This window comes from Marmota monax, unplaced genomic scaffold (genome assembly GCF_021218885.2).
Source record: "Marmota monax isolate L192 unplaced genomic scaffold, Marmota_monax_Labrador192_F-V1.1 WCK01_AAM20220418_F8-fsc00167, whole genome shotgun sequence".
In the NCBI taxonomy this organism is placed as follows: domain Eukaryota; kingdom Metazoa; phylum Chordata; class Mammalia; order Rodentia; family Sciuridae; genus Marmota; species Marmota monax.
Window position 1 is genome coordinate 235794 of NW_026694116.1, and position 20699 is coordinate 256492.

General features: G+C 47.6%; 1 protein-coding gene across 2 annotated transcripts in view; it reads right to left on the minus strand.

The window, feature by feature from the left end:
* Cacna1b (calcium voltage-gated channel subunit alpha1 B) overlaps positions 1–20699 on the minus strand; it is a 185102-nt gene that overhangs the window by 34528 nt on the left and 129875 nt on the right. For both annotated transcript variants that reach the window (XM_058585864.1, XM_058585863.1), the window contains exons 32-35: positions 13553–13669; positions 13131–13196; positions 11633–11724; positions 9665–9809 (exon numbers count right to left, since the gene is read on the minus strand). In XM_058585864.1, coding sequence (XP_058441847.1) covers positions 9665–9809; positions 11633–11724; positions 13131–13196; positions 13553–13669 — 420 coding nt within the window. The remainder of the gene's footprint in view (positions 1–9664; positions 9810–11632; positions 11725–13130; positions 13197–13552; positions 13670–20699) is intronic.

Genomic DNA, 20699 nt, shown 5'->3' on the forward strand with positions numbered 1-20699 from the left:
TGAGCTTTAGGAATCCTACTGAGGAAATTGTTGCCTGTATGTTGCAGTGTTAACCCTACACTTTCCTCAAGCAGTTGCAAAATTTCTGATCTCATTCCTAGTATTTGATGCACTTGGACTTTTGTTCAGGGTGAGTGATAAGGATCTTCTCTTATTCTTCTACATATAGATAACCAGTTTTCTCCACACCACTTGTTAAAAAGCTGTCTTTTCTTCAGCATGTTTTTGGTGCCTTTATCAAGGATCAGATGACTGTAAATCTGTGTGTTTGTCTCTGTGTCTTCCATTCTGAATCATGGACCTATGTGTCTGGTTTTATGCCTGTGTAGTTTTTGTTACTATAGCTCTGTAGTATAATTTGATCAGGTGTTGTGATACCTACAACATTGCTTTTCTGGCTTAGAATTGCTTTGGCTAGCCTGGGACGTTCATTCTCCCAAATGAACTTTAGGACTATTTTTCTAGTTTCGTGAAGAATGTCATTGGCATTTTGATGGGGATTGCACTAATCTGTATGTTGCTTTTGGTAGTATGGCCATCTTAACACTATTAATTCTGCCAATTCATGAACATGGGAGGTCTTTCCATCTTCTAAGGTCTTCTTCAATTTCTTTCTTCAATGTTCTGTAGTTTTCATGGTAGAGGTGGTTATTCACCTCCTTGGATAGATTTATTCCTGGGTTTTGGGCGGGGGGGGGGGGGTTGAGGCTATTATAAATAGGATTCTTTTCTGATTTCTTTCCCAGCAGATTCATCATTGGTGTATAGAAAAGGTATTGACTATGGGATATTGATTTTGTATCCTGCTACTTTGCTGAATTTGTTTATCAGCTGTAGCAGTCTTCTGGTGGAGCTTTTTTAGATCTTCTAGGTATAGTATCATATCATCTGCAAACAGTGATAATTTGACTTCTTCCTTTCCTATTTGGATCCCTTCTATTTTCTTCCCTTGCTTAATTGCTCTGCCTAGGATTTCCAGGACTATATTACACAGGAGTGGTGAGAGTGAACACCTTGTCTTGTTCCAGACTGTAAAGGGAATGCTTTCGGCTTTCCCCACTCACTGTGGAGTTGGCTTGGGTCGGTCATAGATAGCCTTTGTGACGTGGAAGTAAGTTCCTTTTCTTATGTGGGCAGGCACTCATAGCTATAGACTTTCCTCTTATACCCGTCTTCACAGTGTCCCAGGGGTTCTGGTATATTGTATCACTATTCTCATTTGGTTCTAAGATAAAAATTTCTCTCCTGATTTCTTCTATCACTCATTCATTGTTTAATCTCCATGTTTTTATGGTTTCTGTAATTTTTTCTTGGTATTGATTTCTAATTGCACTCCATTATGACCTGATAAGATGAATGGAATTATACAATTTTTATGTATTTGTTAAGATGGCTTTGTGCCCTGAAATATGGTCAATTTTGGATAGGGTTCCATAAGCAGCTGAGAAGAAAGTGAATTTGGCTGTTATTGAGTAAAATATTCCACAGATGTGTGTTAAGTCCTTTTGATTTATATGTTTTTAGAGCCAAAGAGTCTTTACTGAGTTTATGTCTGGATGATTTATCTATTGGTGAGAAACACATGTTGAAATCACCTAGTACTGGGGTCTATCTGAGTCTTTATGTTGAGTGGTATCTATTTTATGTGATTAGGTGCACCAACATTTGGGGTATAAATATTTAATATTGTTATATATTTTCTTGTTGGATTGAAATTCTCTTTATCTCTTCAGATTATTTTGACTTGAAGTCTGCTTTGTCAGATATGAGAGTAGTTACTCCTGCTTGTTTTCAGGGTCCATTTTTGTGGAATATAATTTTTCATCTTTTTACTTTCTGCCTGTGGCTGTTTTTGCCTGTAAGGTGAATCTCTTACACACAACATATAGTTGGGTCTTGTTTTCTAATCCATTCTTCCAGCCTGTGTCTTTAGTTGGAGAGTTTAGACCCTTTATATTTGATATTAAGATAGATGTTTATTACTTCCTGCCACTTATATTTCTAATGTTTAATTTGGTTCTATTTCTCATTTGCTTAGCTACTTTTCAAATGATATTTTTCCATTTGAGAGCTCTGTGATTTGGTTTTTATTTCTTCTGTGTACAGCATGTCTTTAAGCACTTTCTGTAGTATCAGCTTAATAGTTATGACAGTCATGAATTGTTTTAGTTTCTGTTTATCTTGGAAGGTTTCTATTCCTTCTTTGATCCTAAAGGGTAGCTTTGCTGGATATAGCAATCTTGGTTGACAGTTACTTCTTTCAGAGCTTGGAACACATCATTCCATTTTCTCCTGGATTTTAAAGTTTGTGTAGAGAAATGAAAAGGGATTCTGACTGGCTTGCCTATAAATGTGACCTAACATATTTCTCTAGAGGCTTTAAAAATTCTATCCTTGCTCTGTATGTTATGCATTTTAACTATAATGAGTCATGGAGAGGTTCTCTTTTGATTTCGTCTATTTGAGGTTTTGAATGCTTCCTGCATCTGAATGTCTACCTCCTTCCCAAGATTTGGAAATTTTCTGTTATTATTTCCCTGAAGAGGTTATCCATGCCATTAGTCTGCATCTCACAACACTCTTTGTTTTTTTAAAGAGAGAGAGAGAATTTTAATATTTATTTATTTATTTTTTTTTAGTTTTCGGCGGACACAACATCTTTATTGTATGTGGTGCTGAGGATCAAACCCAGGCTGCACGCATGCCAGGCAAGCACGCTACCGCTTGACCCACATCCCCAGCCCTCACAACACTCTTTGTATTCTTAAATTTGGTATTTATGTCCAAGATTTCTTGCATATTCTGGTCATGGTTAGTTATTTTCTTTTCTTTAATGCTGTCTGAATGTTTGAGGAAGACCACTGTGTCTTCCAGCCCCGAGATTCTGTCTTCAGTCTGGGCTACTCTTTTACAGACTATCAACTGAACTTTTTATTTGATTTATGGTACCTTTCATTTCCAAGATTTCTGTTTGTTTGTTTTCAACATCTCTATCTCCTTTTGAATTTTTCATTCATATCTTATATTGACTTCCTTAATTCATTGAGTTGTTTTTCTTTGTTCCCTTGGAAGTCATTGGTTATTTTTATACTCACAAGTTTGAATTCTTTTGTTGTTGTTGTTGTTGTCAATGGACTTTTATTTATTTTTATGTAGTGCTGAGAATCTAACCCAGTGCCTTGCACATGCTAGGCAGATGCTCTACCATTGAGCCACTGCCCCAGCCCCTTGTCCTTATTTCATCCACTTCAATATCTCTGGAGTCAGTTGCTGAAGAATTATGAACATTATGAGATGTTGTGCTACTATATTTTTTCATATTTTTAGTATTACTGAGTTGTGTGGGAGACCATCCTTGCATGTGACTGAGTTTCCTCCCTGGCTGGGTGTGAGGTGCTCAGTTGCAGAAATGTGGCAGAGTTTTTCCCACCTTTCTTGGGTTCGAGAAGTTTCCATGTAGAGGTGTGTCTCACCACTATTCTAGGGATCCAATCACCTCATCTGACCTTGCACCACTGCCCCCCATTGACCTTCATTGGATGGGATTTTCCCCAGAATTTTTAGTTCCCCAATAAAAGCCCTCTCCCTAGCGTGATCGCTCTCTCTCCTAGCCTCTTCTATAAAACCTCGCTTCCCTCAGGGGAGCTTGAAGCCGAGAGCTCCAGGAGCTGTCCTGGAGCTGGTTTCAAGGTAAAACTGTGTGTCTGTGTCTTTAATTCAAACTCCCTGAGAATTTTCCCGCATGACGGAACCGTTCACTGTCTGCCCTGGCTGTGGGCTAAAGTGTTGATACAACAAATTGCGTATCTATTGGGATAGATTCATCTTCCACTATCATGTATAGGCCTTTTTAGGGCATAGCCTTTTCTTGGTGAAGTGTTCTGGGATACCTGATTATTGCGAGAGTTTCAATAAATTTCCAAGTGGGTTTTTCCTAGTACAGTTTTCCTGCTAGTTCTTGGGTAATGGTCAGTGTATTTTCATACAGTGAGCATTGTGTCAGAACTTGAGGCTCCCACTTTCCCTGCACGGTCTCACAAGAGCAAGGTCCTTCTTATAGGTCAGGCAGTTGTGTTGCATAAAGCAGGGTATGTGGCATAGACCTTCAGTGGTCGCCCTTCCACACTTGAGAACTCTGTGTGTCTTAAAGGGGTCTGGGAGCAACCTAGACTGACACTCCTCAGACATGGGGCATCCACAGTCTTTGTTATTTCTCTTTGTTTTTACTATAGGAGTGAATATCCATGTGAAAGACGTGATTCCTACCCCCTAACTGTTCCTATTTGGGGCCTGGTTGTTGGTTTGGAGTTTCTGTCCCCTCATTCTTTATATTAAAGCATTATTGAAGTTTGAGTGTGGCTGGTTTATGTGTTGAGCAGGGTATGCTGTCTCTTGGCTGGGTTGTGAGTGTAGCTTGGCAGCAGAGTCTCTATCCATGAACTTGTGGTGTCCCAGTGGATTCCTAGCACTTCATAGAAAAGAGAAAAACAACAGCAACCATAGCAGTGAACAATGTACAGCATTAAAATAAATCCTCAGTGCCTAACATGACATCAACAACACTAATTTACCACAAAAACAGGAGTGGTGGGTCTGCAACTGACAATAATAACAACAAATAGCCAAGAATTAGATCTGGCATTAAAACAACAGGTGCCAAATACACCATTCATAGTACTAATAACTGCAACAACATGAATGGTGGGGACAGAGACCAAATATACAAACCAAATAGTTCTAAAAATTTGTAAAAAAAAATATGAGAAAAGAAAATGGGATATGAAAGTAAAATGTTCAAAATGCGAACAGAGAAAACAGAAGATACATGGTAAGTAATACCTTAAAAGAAGAAGGAAATATAGAGAAGTCAGGAAAAACCAAGATGATCTGGCTGTTAGAGGGAGAAGGAGAAAAAGAGTAACAAGAAAAACCAAAAAAAGAACAAAACAAACAAAAAAGCCTAAGCCTCAAGGAACAAAATTAAGTTTTAAAAGAGTAAAAACTGAGAAAACAGGAACAAAGATGTATATGTGTACATCCACAAACCAATCAGCATGGAAAGAACACCACCACCGCCACCACCACCACTCCCAGCAAAGGAAGGAAAAAAGACTCCTAATGAAAAATGAAAGGACTCTTCACTAAGATTGTCAAAACTGTCCACATGGGTGGATGGTCCCTGGTTATGCCCAACTATCTTTCTTTCTATTTCTTCTTGGTCCAAGTACTGGGGGTGAGGGGGACAGACAGACAGATGGAAGAGGGGGGTCGGGGGGAGGGTAGCGCATGCAAGGGCTGGGGTTGTTGGCCCCTTCCTCCTTTGGTGTTGCTCACAGAGCTGCCAGCTGGAGCGGCCTAAGTCTGCAGCAGGCTGAGAAGTTCCCAGCTTCCCTTCTCACCAGTACAAGGTAGGACAGAGTGCAAAGTGCTATCATTGGAGTTCTGTGTGGCAGACAGACGGACGCACTCCTGGGGGTGGGCTGCAACAGAGTTCTACGTGGGGAGTTCTGGTGCGGGGACGATTAGCTCTGATCAGATGTCTGGGACTTTGTTGAGTGGTGTCTGCATTGGAGAGATTAGATCTGCACACTCCTAGGAACAGGCAGGTGCCAGTCTCTGCTCAGCATCTGAAACTCAGGGCTTCCTGAGAATTCTACTCATGGGCAGAGTAGCCACTGATCCACAGGCCTTGCACACCCCACCACTCCCAAATGCTGCCTTCCCAGGCTCAGTCTCTGAGTGAATGGCACTCACCTGTTCACTTCTCTAACCTTCTTCAGCTGGTCACCTGAGCCACCAGCTCAAAAAGAAAGCAAGTTACACTCCCATCCGTATCCCACTTGAACCCCTTTGGGCACAAATCTCCTCTGTACCTGTTTCAATCACATTCTGCTAGAGCTGCCCTAGACTACGTGGTAGGTGCTCGCCAAGACAGCAAGGCAATATTTGCTATGATCTCCCAGGTTGCCCCAATAAGTTCCAGTGTGACCTCCTCAAGATGGCTCCACCTCAGCTCTCTGTTTACCAGTCAAGAAACACGGAGGAGTTTTCAAATACCCACTCCCTGAGCAGGCTCTGGTTCAGCTAAGTTCAGACTGCTTTTCTGTTTTACAGATTTTCCATGAGAAATTTTTCCATTGTGTTTCTCTATGTTCTCCCTCCCCTCTGTAGTGAACCAGAGCTGCCACAGACCTGGATCCAAGGTATTCCTTCCTCTCCTCTGTCCAAAGTACCCATTTCTGGGTCTCTAGGAGTCTCTGACTTTACAACACTGAAGTTCAGTGAGTTGCCACTGCCACCCACTTCACTGTTGCTAGAATTCCAAGCCATGGAGAAACTGAACATGTGAGCTTTTACATCTGAAGGGCATGATGTAACGTGGGGCATGTTGCATCAGAAAAGAGGAAACTTAACTTGCTGGCTGCTACCCACTTCTCAGTCCTGGGGCCACCTGTGGCTAAGAGAGCACCTAGCGATTAGCCAGAAGGCATGGCCGTGGGTTGTGATGAAGAATCGGGCCACCTCTAGGATAGGCTCAGAACCCCTCTGCCCTCAGGATGGGTGTAGATGTAAATTCTCCCCACCCTGCTGACCTTTACCCTGACTGGCTCCTGTACATTATATTAGCTGTGTGTGTTTTCTCAATAAATGAGATCCTGCTTTGACTATTCTCCCTGGCTCATTGTCTCATTGTCCTCCGGAGACTTGGCCCGTCCTGGTCAGGGCGTGCTCGCCCAATCTCTCCCACAGGTCAGGAGGGAATGGGGGGGGGCTAAAAACCCCAACAACATCTGTCTTCTTTTTATCAATGTGATGTTTTTGATGCTCATTCATATAGTAGCATGTATCAGTACATCATTTAATTTTATAGCCAAAGAATAGTCCATTATAGGCATATACCACATTCCTCCATACACTGACGGACATTTGTGGCTAACATGATCAATCTTGCTGTAAACACTCATATGTAAGTTTCTGTGTGGGCATACCCTTTTTTAATATTTAGTTTTTTGGTTGTAGTTGGACACAATACCTTTATTTTATTTATTTATTTATTTATTTATTTATTTATTTATATGTGGTGCTGAGGATTGAACCCAGGGCCTCGCACGTGCTAGGTGAGCGAGTGCTCTACCGCTGAGCCACAACCCCAGCCCCTGTGTGGGCATACCTTTTCATTTATCTTGGTTATATGCCTAGGAGTGGAATCACTGGGTCACATGGCAATTTTAAGCTTCATTTTTTTGGTGAATTGCCAGAGTTTTCCACAGCTGCTATATCCTGCTGACACTTGTTATTCTTCTGTTTTTTTAAAAAAAATATTATTATAGCTATCATAGTGGGTGTGAAGTAGTATCTCATTTGGGTTCTGATTTGTTTCCTTTATAACCAAAGATGTTGACCATCTCTTCATGTGACTTCTGGTCATTTGTATATCTTCTTTGCCCATTTTTAAATTTTCTGTTTTGTCTTTTTGTTGTTGAGCTATAAGAGTTCTTTATATGTGCTGAATATTGACCCCTTATCAGATGTGTGATTTGCAAATATTTTCTTCCAGTAAGCATAAATAAATAATCTGTGTTTTCTTTTTTTGCTCATGATTTTGATGTCAAATCTAAGAATCCATTGTCAATTCTGAAGTCTTTAAGACTTATCTCCTATTAAGTACTGTCATTGTTTCAGCTCTTCTATTTAGTTCTTTGATCAACTGAGTTAACTTTGTATATGGAGTGAAGTAGGGATCCTACTTCATAATTTTATATGTGGATAGCCAGCTTGGTCATTACCAAGGACTATCAATAAGGGCACCATCACTGCCCCCGCCCCCCCCCCCGCCCCCCGTCTTGGCTTCACATGTCCCATGTCATTCCAACTCACTTGCTCTAACATCTGCATCCCAAGGCTGCTTTGTCCACATGAAAACCTCTAATCTAGGTTCCTGCCCTCACCTTCCTGTCCCCAGCTTTGACCACGTTCAGCTCTATGACTCATATGTACCCTCTCTCCTCCTTATACTTGTCTTGGAAAGCCTGAATCTGGAAAATTCAATTCTCTACTTAAGGCTCTAAGGAGTGGACATGGTTGAGAAAAGCACAGGTCACATTAGCCCTGCTCACAGGCTATGGCCGCAGATCTGACGCTTCCTGGCACCATCTGCTGCTGGGAAGAGCTGCTGTTCCCTTCTATGCCCCTCACCTCCATTTTTTACTCGAATCCACCAAAAGGGTTTTGTTCCCACCATGCCTACACAAACTGTCCTCGCAAGAGTCACCAGGGGCCTCTGCCATTCTTTCTTAGTCCTTCTCTCACTTTACTTTCCAACAGCACTTTGTGGGGTGGGCTATTCTCCCTCAAGAGACACTTCCTTCCTTGGGCCTCTGGGGTGCTGCTCTCTCCTGCCTCACTGACAGCTCCTCAGCCCCTGGATCTAGCTGTTGAGAGCCACAGCCCAAGTGGCCCCAGCAAACTTCCAGCTGATTGGCTCCTCTGCGGTGATGCTCACTGGGCTGTTTCCCCGCCCTTTCAGACGACGGAGCTGCTCATTAGGGGACTCTTTTGGCTCTGCCCATGCGACCCAGCCAATGGGCCTCAAGAGCGGGAGGAGTGGGGGGTTGAGAGGCTCACTGGAAGCCAGTGGTGGCAGTTGGGCTCTGAGGGAATTCCTGAAGAGCTCCTGTGGTGCGGTGGCGTGTGTGTTCTAAAAATAAAGTTCGTTTCTGCTTGACAAGTGGCTGGTGAATTGTGCCCAGCCAGACTGCGGCATCTAGCACTCCTGACTGCTCAAAATTCAGCACCAAGAGTTTGTTTAAACTCAAGATTCCTGGATCCCTCTTCCAGAGATCCTGATACAGTAAGTCTGGGGCCCCTGGGAATCTGCTCTTTAAAACAGCATTCAAGTGATGCTTAAGCCACACATAGATTGCTGGGCTGCACTAAAGTGGGACCCAGAGAGCATCCTCCACTCACACAGATACCCAGAAAACTGATGGTAACTCCTTCCATTCTCCAGCCCAGAGGTCATACCTGCAGCTCTCCACACTTTATCTCAGAGGAGCAGCGCCTCACCCATCACCAGGGAATCCCAGGGTGTAGCTTTCTTATCTCTTTTTCGATCAGGCCAACTCTGCCTCAAAATGTAGCACCACCCATTTAGTCCCTCATGCCCTTCTCTAGGTCACTTCAGCCCACTCACCTCCATGTTCACACTATAGCCCCCTCCTCACATCCACACAGAAGCCAAGCTGCAGAACAGGAAGTAGACCTTGTTGCACTCTTGCTTCAAGGCTTCCGCAAGCCTGGAGTAAGATCCACCCTCCTTAGACCAGCCTGCCATTTCTCCCACCTGGCTCATTGCGCCAGGCATGCTGGCTGAGGGGCTGCTTCTTCCCCTCCCACCACTACGGTGAACCTTCCAAGACACTGGACACTGAGGGGCACCTGCCCCCTGAAATGCAACCCTTTCGTGGAAGTCAGGCAGGGCCACTAGAACTTGTCTTCAAGTGGGTCCTTCCTAGGCTGAAGAGGCTGTTGCTCTCAAGGAGCAAAGGCCTCACCACCGCATCAGCTTACAGTGTGGCATGGGTCAAAGTCAGTGGTCAACAGGAGATGCAGGGCCCTGAGCTAGCCTGAGCAGACAGACAGGGGCACAGTGATCAGGACTCACCAGGAAGGAGCAAAGGAAGATGAAGGACACGAAGTAGAAGTAGGCAAAGTCACTCCCACACTCACTGGCATTGGCATCTGGGTCACAGGCCCGGTTGCTCAGACAAGACAGCATGATTTCATGCCAGGCCTCCCCCGTGGCACTCCTGAAAAGAAGAACAGAGCTGTGAGCCCATAGTAGGAGGCCTGGAGGGCAAACCTCCAGTGACGCCAGAGCCCTGGCCAGCCCAGAAGGTGGGGGCCAAGTCCTCAGGAGAGCTGGGCCAAGGGGAGCCCTCGCTGGGCCCCTGTACATGGAGCCTTTGCCATTATGTTTCCGAACTGGTCATCAGTCGAGGAGAGTAATCCAGTGCACTGTGAGCACTCCTTGGAGGACACAACATAGTCTCATCCCAAACGCAGGCCATTCTTACCCTTGTTTCTAGAAGCAGCAGCTTCTAGAACGGCTACCTTTCCAGCCACTCAGGCCAAAGCAACTGAATCATCCCTGCCTCCTCCCTTCATATTCTATCCATCAGCTCAGGCTCCTTCGAAAGAGCAGCTCTGTTTCCACCTGGTGCCTCACAGCAGCACCCTCCCAGGTGCCATGCGGGGCCACAAGGTGCAGGCCTGAAGTTGTCACTTCTTTCAGACCTTCCCATGCTCCCTCACTCCTCATGAAGACCAAACCCACATAGCTGAGCTCAGCCCCAGGGACCTGAAACCTGATCTTCTCCCACCCTCAGCCCTCAGCCCTCCTCAGTCCACTTGCACACCACTCTCTGTGCCCAGAATCCCTGGAGGACACCCTGCCCTGAGCAGCCACTTGGGACTCTGCAGAACACACAGCCAGCACCAGTGCCCACCAATGATGCCAGGGGTGGGGGTTTCCTCTAGTCAATGGGCCTATGCTAATCCAAGTGATGGAAGCACCCCCTTGTGATGCAAAGTTCAGGGAAACAGAATTCTTGGAAAACATAGGCCTAAGGCAGACTCAGAGGGTTGCCTCAAATCTTTGTGGCGGGGGGAAGAGCAATAATAAATGAAGAAATAAATCTAATGTAAGTGCTGAAGCTCGGAGAATCAATATGATCTGAGAAAGAATGAGCCTGAGGATGCCTGTCTATCTTACGCCAGAAGCAAGAGCCAGAATGTTCCCCAGGCAGGGCAGCAAACAGGGGCCCTGAAGTAGCCCTGCCTCTGCATGAAGGAGCTCTCTGGAAGGTCTGATGTCAGCACCCACCCCATAAGTCCCTAAGGAGTTCCTTTCCTGTCCTGGAAAAACGAGGGAGACGCAGGAGGCAGTGAAACACATTCACCCTTCCCCCAGCCCTCAAGTCTACACCCAGGGCCCAGTCATAGAGAGTGCTCCACCCAGGACAGCACCTGGGCTTGAGCTGCTTCTGAACACCCCCCTGCCAAAGAGGCCTGTGCAGGCCCAAAGCTTGTTCCCAGGGTCTCCAGGTTCCACCTCCATGCTCCCACATGACACCTTTTGACTCTTGCTTACTCTTTGGCGTAAGGGAGGTGTGTCAAGACCAGAAGTTCTGGCCAGCAGAGCTCCTTGGGCCCTGAGCAGCAGCAGTCTCCCCCTCTGCACCTGCCTCTCCCTTTCTCACCCATCCCGTCACCAATACTGCTTCTAGCTGTGGAAGCTGGGGCCAGCTCACTGCACAACCCTGCAGGCATTCCCTGTCCTAATAGGGTGCGGCCTCCTGGGAGCCTTCTGGCTGTCAACCACACAGCAAGGACAAGGCAGGCAGGCCTGGCTCAGAGCTCCCAGGTTCCTCCCTTAGGGGCTTCTTACCAGTCTGTCCTGAGGCCAGGGCAGACTTCCAAGAGCCTCTGGATGAGTAGAGAGGGAAGGACTGGAAAAGCCCTCTAAGGAAAAGCAGCATGGTTTGAGGGTTAGAAGAGAGTGGTCCCCATGGTGAGACCCACCCTCCTCCATCCTGAGCAGAGTGGACATCAATGTGACCACACAACATACCTGAACAACAGCATCAGGGCTTGTAAGAATGTGCGGAAGTTATTGTGCCGGTTGATGCTGGTGTCGTCGTCCAAGGCAATGTTTCCAAACACCTAAAATGGAGAATAGCAGCATGTTCATGCTGCAGGATTCCCAGAGCCACAGTGGGTAGACCAGGCAAGAGAGGGAATGCGTGCAATCTGGGGGGCCCCACATGAGACAGTTGGTCACACCCGAGTTCCATGGCTCAGCATGAGCCAGGCTCCAGGAGCTCTGAGCCTGTTTCTAGATGCAAGTCTGATGAATGGGAATGGGGCCCAAATCTGCTATGCACAAGACAGGAAGTGTTTCAGGTAGCTCACTTATTAACAGTTCCAAAGCAGGAATTATACTAATATACTGGCAAAAGCTCTGAGAAATCACTGGAAATATTCCTTTTTTTTTTTTTCTTTTTTCAGTACTGGGGATTGAACCAGGAGTGCTCTGCCACTGAGCTGCTCCCTTAGCCCTTTTTAATTTTTATTTTGAGACAGGGTCTCACTAAGTTGTCTCAAACTTGTGATCCTCCTGCTTTAGCCTCCTGAGTAGTGGAATCATAGGTATGTGTACACCCAGCTATATCACTGGAAAAATTCTTTTAAAACATTTGTGCAAATGGTGCAATGGGATTTTTATCTATTATAACTGGTTGTTTTCTTTCAGGGTAAGAATGCAAATGAATCAAGAACCATCTTCAGCTTAAAATTTGGCTGAAAATTGATAAACTATTACATTTCCACAAAGATCAGTAACATGCATGTTCTTATACATCCAAAAACTAAAGCAAGTGTGTGTGTGTGTGCGTGTGTGTGTAGGTGTGTTTGCTTTAAAAAACATCAAATCTCAGCAAACTCTAAATCAAGAGAACATTTCAGCCTGTGAATTAAAGACTTGGATACTGGCACCTCCCATACTAACTTTACACTCAGTCCACTCTCCTCCCCACTGCTGGGAGGGGACAGATGACCATGGGTTATAGCAGGACCCTGCTTTACATATTTAAGTATTTTTTCCCCCAAATAACTGACAAAGTATTCTTGGGAAATCAAACAACTTAAATCACACAGACTGAGATCATTGAGGACCTGATCTGAGGCTCCTCAGGAGCATGTGATCTCCCCTAAGGAGTGGAAGGGGCACCTTCAGACTGGCCAGCAGCCACTCCACACCATACAGATGTCTCCAATGCCCCAGTTGTACCTGAAGGCCACCCAAACCTCAGAAACATGGCAGTGCACTTTCCCAGAGAGAAAGGAGTGGATGGACGGCTAGACTGCCCCTCCTGGGAGTGCCTGGACACCCTCCAAGCAACAGTGTCTGAAAACAGCTGTCTCACTTCTCACACCAGTGTCCGACTCACAGCAGAGGCTCACTATGTGTCAGTTTATTACTGTTACCATTTAAGGGCCACAACACATTCCCAGTGGCCCAAGTGGACGAGAGCTCTGCATCCAGCCCTGTCAGGGCAGGCAGCACCCACCTGCATGCCGATGATGGCGTAGATGAAGAACAGCATGGCAATGAGGAGGCACACATAGGGCAGCGCCTGCAGACACATGGGCAGGTCAGGTCCCCTACCTCGCCACGGCCACACAGACCTCAGCCTAGCCCAGCTCCAGGCCCACCCTCCAAGTGGCAGGCCCTGTTTCTTCATCTGTAAACTGGGGTCATAAAACCGACCTCAATGGTTTTGTGGGCATCGAGGAGATAACCTGTGGTCACTCAGACTGTATTTATAAACTGCAAAAGGACAATGGTGCACACACCCTTCCAAAGAAGGGGGGAACTCGGGGGGTCAGGGAATCATGACAGAGGAGGAGGATGACAGCCCTGGAGGGAGCTGCCCTGCCCTGTCCTGCCCCGCCCTGCCCTGCCCTGTCCTGCCCCTGGCGCCTGCTTCACCTTGAAGGACTGGACGAAGGTCCACAGCAGGATGCGGATGGTGTAGCCCTGGCGCAGCAGCTTGACGAGCCGCGCAGCTCTGAAGAGGCGAAGGAAGCTGAGGTTGATGAAGTTGTTCTGTAGAGAAGAGGGATGCCCTCTCATCTTTGGAAATTGCCCCCCAAAAGGGCAACCTACACCCCACAACCTCTCCACAAGTCCCTGTGGCCCCAAAGTGGTTAAAAAGAAATTGAAATAAAGTGACCACTCAGTCTAAGCAGTAACTGGCCACCAGAAAACCTTCCAAAAGGAAAGCTTATTGTTGCAAGTCACGCTTCATGCAGCAGATCAGAGACATCCCCTATTCTAGGGCCACCCTGACAGGGAGACACAGAGAAGGAGCTCTCCAAAGTGGCTCCTTGCTGCCAGGTGGGGTAGGATCACCTGTGGGACTCCAACAGTGACCACCTCTCATGGGACACAGCCAGCCAAGCTGTCCAGGTGCTGGGCATGATGGTTCTCCAGTGGGCACCCCTGAAGGGACCCCCGCCCCCTGCCTGGGCTTGGTGGCCGCGCTCCTCCCTACCAGCCCCAGCCATTTCTACTGGGACCCACTGGGCTCTGGGGGACTGCTCCAGGAGCTGCTGACACTTATGAAAGGGACAGGTGCAGTCACTCTGCTGCCGAGAACCAGGATACTTGGTACTGCGCCCTCACCCAAGGGCTCAAAACTAATCACAGAGACAAACCGATCAACCCCAGACTCCAAAGTTTACCTGGGAGTGAGGAATCCCCGGCCCCAGACACCCTGGACTATTAAGAAGAGGGTGGCTCTGGGGAGGTGTCCGTGCATAGGTGGGGGTTCCTGTAGAGCCAGGCACTGTATGTTTGTCTACTTGGGGACCAGGTACCTGCACACAGCCTGAGAGCAGCTTCCTGACACTTTGGTATTTTTAAATATACAAGCAGCTCAGGCTCAGACACATTTGTGTTGTCAAGATTCAGTCATCAAATAAAGAGAAAAGAGAACACAGATGTTGAATGAGACAGCAGCAGCAGGAGAGCACATGCAAACGCAGAAACAGGGAAAGCCCGGCAGCACTCGAGGGCTGCCTATCACAACAAGGGAGGTGGAGGGATGGCTCACACTTACTTCCAGGGACCCACTCTCAAGGGACACTTCTGCCTTGCCTGTGGCTCCCACCAGGGTGGCAGGATCTCTGAGTTTCTCTGCAGGCTGGAAACAGACAGTCACGGGAGGTTCTGGCTCTCAGGCAGAATGCTGAGTCCTAAAGGTGGGATCAGTGGGCATAAGGGTGATGTGGACCTTGTCCACATCAGCAAGAGGGTGGGAGTGGGACTCGAGGCATGCCCTGCGGGGTGCACAGCTAAGCCTGCAGCTCCCCACCAATTCAGGCTGAGGAGAGAGAATCTCAGTGGTACACACAATGGAAATAACTGCCCACTGACCACTTCAGACCCCAAGGACATAGACAGTCACCAGTGGGGGCTCCTTCTGAAACCCCCTACTCAAATAAGTCTGGAGAAGCAAGGATCTTAACAATGCAAGGCCTGTCCAGCTCAAAGCAGTCTGTGGCTGGGCAGTGGCACTCAGGAGAATTCCTGAAAATGTGGGAGGAATACAGATTCCTGGTAACAAAGAAGGGGCAGAATATGAGAGGGCAGACAGAGGGCCGGTGACACTCAGCCCCACTCAGCTGCTGTAGTGGAGACCAGTTCTCCATCCCTGCTCCTAGGCTTCTCTCTGGGCTCCTGCAAGTGCTGGGGGAGGGTGAGTGCAGACAGACAGGCAGCCCTGGAGAGTTGTGAAGGCAGATGATAACAGTCACAGATGCCCAAGCAGAGTGATGGGCTGGGGACCACCATGCTAACTGCATGCAGGACAGCGGGGGACAGCAAGACAGGGCTGTGTGCCGTGCACTGCCACCTCTGGCCTCAGCCGCCCTGAAGTTAGACATGGCCTGCCCTTCCTCCCAAGACCCATGGTTTCTGCTGCACAAGAAATGCTACGCCCACTTCAAAGCTACCATTTTTGCAACCTCACTCAGCCTGTGCACCCACAGTAAGACGAGGGAACACTGGTCTCGCCCTTCCATCTCAGTCTCCTTGCCCACAACCTGGCAACACTAGGGACATCAATGCCCAGGTGGCAAGGGACAACTGAGGAAAGAAATTCGGAAGTATAGTGACCTTTGTAAGGACACTGTCCCACAAAGCCAACCTGGCTGACCCAGCCATGACTAGCGTCTACATCCAAGGCCACCATGCTTCTAGCCAGTCACAAGAGAGGGAGGCCTTACTCCTGAAGGCCTCCAGGGAATTCAGTCAGACCCATGGATACCTGATGACCACACACCACACCACAGGATGAGGTCCTGCTATCATAACCAAACTGCTCTCTTAGTTCCACTAACGTGGGCTGATTGTGCAAAGGAGAGGAAATGTGCACATACACACACTCCCCACGTCCACCAGTCATGAAGACCAGGACAAGGAGGAGAGAGACAGGTGGCCACTGCCTGGCCTGAGCTGGAGGCTGTGCAGAGGATGTGGCTAGGCATTTCCGCAGCATTCAATGCCATTTTCTCAAAAACGCAAGCTTTCTACTTTAGATGTAGAACCCTGTGCAACATTCAGTTTCTGCACAGAAACCTCAAAGATCTGCTCCTTTGGATGAATTTTCACAGCCACAGCTAAAGCTAATTGCTACCAAACACCCTTATTCTCTCAAAACCACTGAAGAGGGCTGGGGCTGTAGCTCAGTGGTAGAGTGCTTGCCTAGCATGTGTGAGGCACTGGGTTTGATCCTCTGCGTCACATAAAAAAATAAATAAAATGAAGATGTCGTGTCCACCTACATCAAAAAATATTAAAAAAAAAAAAACTTCTGAAGACTTGGAGGGAGGCCTCAGTTGCACCTGTATACTGCAAGAGCTTGGCCAACAGTGTGCACACACTCCAGTGATAATCTAAAGTTGGGATCCCTGAGCCTCTCTGTCTGCTGGGGCAGAGACCCTCCTACTCAGGCCCCAAATGACCCTCTCTGATTCAGAGTCCAAATCTCCAAACTTCCCATGAGCCCAGTGCCCCTGGCCCAACTCCCTAAGGAAGGGCTTATCCAGGAAGGACAGATGCAACAGGGGACTTCACCAAGGCCACCTGGGCAAACCAAACCTATGCTGTGCGTTGGCATGATAGGGACACTGAAGAGAGGAGGTGAGAGTGCAACAGAAACCACAGACTCCCAGGGACCAGGGCCAACCTCGTCAGGCAAAACCTCCTGAGTCATGCCAGTCTCAGCAGGAACTTCCGCCCTGGGCACTTACCCCCCATCCCAGAAAGTTCCACTTCCCCTCCTTGGCAAGGGCCCAGATTCCAACAGCTCCTGGAGGCCCTCTGAAGCCCCTGCTGGACCCCAGGGGTAGGGGAGAGTGCATGGGAGGCCAGAGGTGAGAAAGTACAGCAGAATCCAGCTCACGCCTCAGAGGGCAGCAGGTAGGAGCCCCAGAAACAGAGAGAAAAGAAGAGCAGGCAGAGCGAAGACTCGTAAAACTGTTTAAAGTCACAAACCAACCGTTTCCTATATGTGATGTTTTCATGGATGGGTATTTGCGTATTATTTACAAATTGGGGTGGTTTGAGCAGCAGGCGCGCAACATACAGACGGAGACATGGGTTTTCGCATTGTATGTTGGTTGGGTGGCGTGAGTCAGCAGGTAGGTTAAGGTAAATCAAGAACAAAAACAGGAAACAAAAGAGAAAATGAGTCATAAACACAAGCAAAAACTTAAACTCTGAATACTTAACTAGAAAACTTCAGGATTTTGTAAACTGCATATTTTTCTTGAAATGCACGAAATCAAACATATTTTGAGATCTGTAGGTTATGAGACTGCAGCACTATTTGCATTCTTGTTTTAATGCAAATCCAAAGATGACTCACAGACAATAGTTCATTTTTATTTCCAGGCAAAGAAATCAATGTCAGTTTTATGTGAGTTTGGAGCCCTTTCTCCAGGGATCCTTGCTAAGACTATGGATTTATTTTGATTTTTAAATTGGGGATCAGAACTGACACTCATATTTTTGCCTAAGAAAAAAAAGTGCATTTGCAAAGTAAATATATGAAGTGGCTCCAAATGAAAAACAAACAAATAAACAAACAAAACACCACCGATCCATGTGATGGCTGTCCTTTCATCTGTTCTCCTCCAGGCAGAGAAGGCCAATGACCAAAGCTCCAACAGCAATGGCAGCCAAAGGGTAGATAAGTGTTCACTCAGGGCCGCTTCTCCCTCTCCCACCAGCCTGCCAAGGGCTTGCTTTAAGTGAGGCCTGACAGCTTACAGGCCTCCCTGGCCTATCCAGCAGCTGAGGGACAGCATGCGGGGGTCATTTGGGTGGCCTACACTGCAGGAGGCCTCTGTGCACCTGTGATGTCAGCCAGCATCCCTGCCCACCCCCTCTTATGCCTTCTCATCTATCAGGAGTCTGGTCAGAAACCCTGAAGTTGCCCTTCCAACTTGGAGCTGTTGGATCACTTAGGCTGGGGAAACAAATATTCCTGTTTCCAAGAAGCCCCACAGGTCCCAGGGACTCAGCCAGCCTGGTCTTCAGAAACTGCACTGAATGTGATGATTCTGGGGGGATGCACACAGTGATGGGGCAGCCCCCAGGAAAGCCACCCCACCAGGAGCTGGTAAAGCAAAGCAACCTTGGTTTACTTTTTTATTTATTTTTAAATGTTATTTATTTTTAATATTATTGTATTTTTCTACCTTTATTTAATCAATTAATTTATTTTTATGTGGTGTTAAGGATTAAACCCAGTGCCTCACACGTGCCAGGCTAGCGCTCTACCACTGAGCTACGACCACTGCCCTTGGTTTTCTTTTTAAATGGAAGATTTCAGCCTCTTTGCTTAGAATACTCACATAATTAACTGTTGAAAACCATGAAACATACCACATAAACAAAATAATATGTCTAAATATTTTAAAGAACAGTAAACCAAATATCCATATATTTATCACACAGCTGAAAAGCAGATGGCTCCTGTCACTGTGATGCCCTCCTGCTTCCTTCCTGCCCTCTGGATGAAGCAGCTGGCCTTAATCCTGGTCAATAATCACTTGTCCTTGCAGTTCTTTCATAGACCCTAAATGCACCCCACATCTGCTAGTTCTCAGCCTCACAGTGGCAGCTGTGCAAACGTGGCTGACAGTGAGCAGACACTGCCTCCCAGAAGCATCCGTATCACCCTAGCCATCAGTCCCGTGCCTGCAGTAATCTCACCGTCTCCTCAGTCTTCATTGCCTTGTGCTGCCGACACACTCTCTACACATCTGGGTGCTTGGCTGCTGGCTCAGCGGCAGTTATCACAAACAGATGTTGTGATGTCTATCTGAGGACACGGAGGCAGAGGTGCACATCACCAACTTGATGCTACTGCAAACCTTTCAAAGAGGTGGCCCCCACTGAGACCTCACCAGCTGGCTGGAGAGCTCTGGGCACTTCACATCCTTGGCAACACTAGGCACTGTCAGTATTTGCAAACTCTGACAACCAGCAGATGTGAAATGGCATTGCCATGTCGTTTCAGTCTATATTTCTCCTATTATTATATTAGTAAAGTTGAGCATCTTTTCCCATGTTAATTGGCTACTTATGTTTTCTACTCTGTAAAATGCCCAATTGTACCTTCTGCTCAAAATTTAGTTGTTTTTGTTTTTCCAATCAACTTGCAGAAAAGCTGTGAATATTCTGGACACTAGCCTCTGCCTCTGCCCCTGGTATATGCTCCTGCTCACCGCCCCAGGCTCTAAATGATGGGGGTGTCCCAGGGCTCAGATACTCATCCCATATACCAACCTCCTCCTGTCTTGTGGGTCTGACTCCATTTTATATGCTTAGGATCCGAACTTCATACCGCTAGTCTGAACTCGCTCCCAAATTCCGGGCCCTCTGTACAATCCTCTGGGGAGTCTCACAGAAGCCCCAGACCTAACACGCCCAAGTTGCACCTGAACTTCATCACAAACCCACTCAGCCCGTACTCTTTCCCGTTTCAATTCAAGCAGCCCATTTTTCCAAGTACGCAGGCCACAGTTCAATGTCACTCTTGCCTTGTCCTACATACCCACATCAGGTCTGGCTGCTGCCCTACTAGAGATGCAGCCAGAGTTCAATAGCTCCCTGCCTCACAGCCTGACTCCCAGCAGGAATGCTCTGTGGCAAGGCCCCCAGGCCTCACACCTTAGGCCAACACCCCAAATCGGCACCTCTCTCCTGAGGGCTTTTCCAGGCCAGGCCAAAGGGGTCATGGGTCTAACATTCTCTGCCCTCCCCTGCAAGCCTTCAGCTGTGACTGAGCCCCAGCACCCCATGGAGGGAACAGCACTTTCCACACGGTCAGAGCCCCAGTGTGACTGAGCTCCAGATGTCCCAGGTGACCTTCTGGATAACGCGCCTTCTGTTGGCAGCCACTGTGCCCCTCCTCATTTCACCATTCCCTACCACTGTTCCCAGGATCACCTCCCAAACAACAGGCTTGCACCCAACTCACACGTCAGGCTGTGCTTCAAGGAGGTCCCCACAGAGAGTGCCCTAACAGGTCCACTGCCACTGCTCCCTTCCCACCGAGCAGGCAAAGCTGTGTCTTGACCACCAGGTCGCATCATTCCTCTTCCTCAGACCTTCCAAACTCTCCCAACAGAGAAGCCAAGGCGCACTGATGCACAGCCTTCCTCTGCCCTCCGCGGCCACCTCCCCTTGCTCAGTTGGCTCAGCTGCACCTCCTGTCCTCCCTCACACACCCAGCTGGCACAGACCCCGTGCATATGAACAAGAGATCTGACAGAGCTTCCAGTTTTGACTGGAGGCTTTATATATCTTGTTAACAAAGTCCTTCGTTCACCTGAAACTGACTTGGAATGATCTCTGGCCTCATCCATGCTAGCCTCCAGTGACCCTCACGAGGACGGCAGCAGAGTCAGTGCCGTCCTACACCACCCCGTACACAGGAGAGTTCTGACCTGAGGCTGACCCCCCTCTTGCTCAGCCTTCCCTGAGCCAACACTGCGTGTCCTCATCACCCCAGCTCTACAGCTAGTCTCAGCAGGAGGAGCAGACTCCCTCTGGCACCACC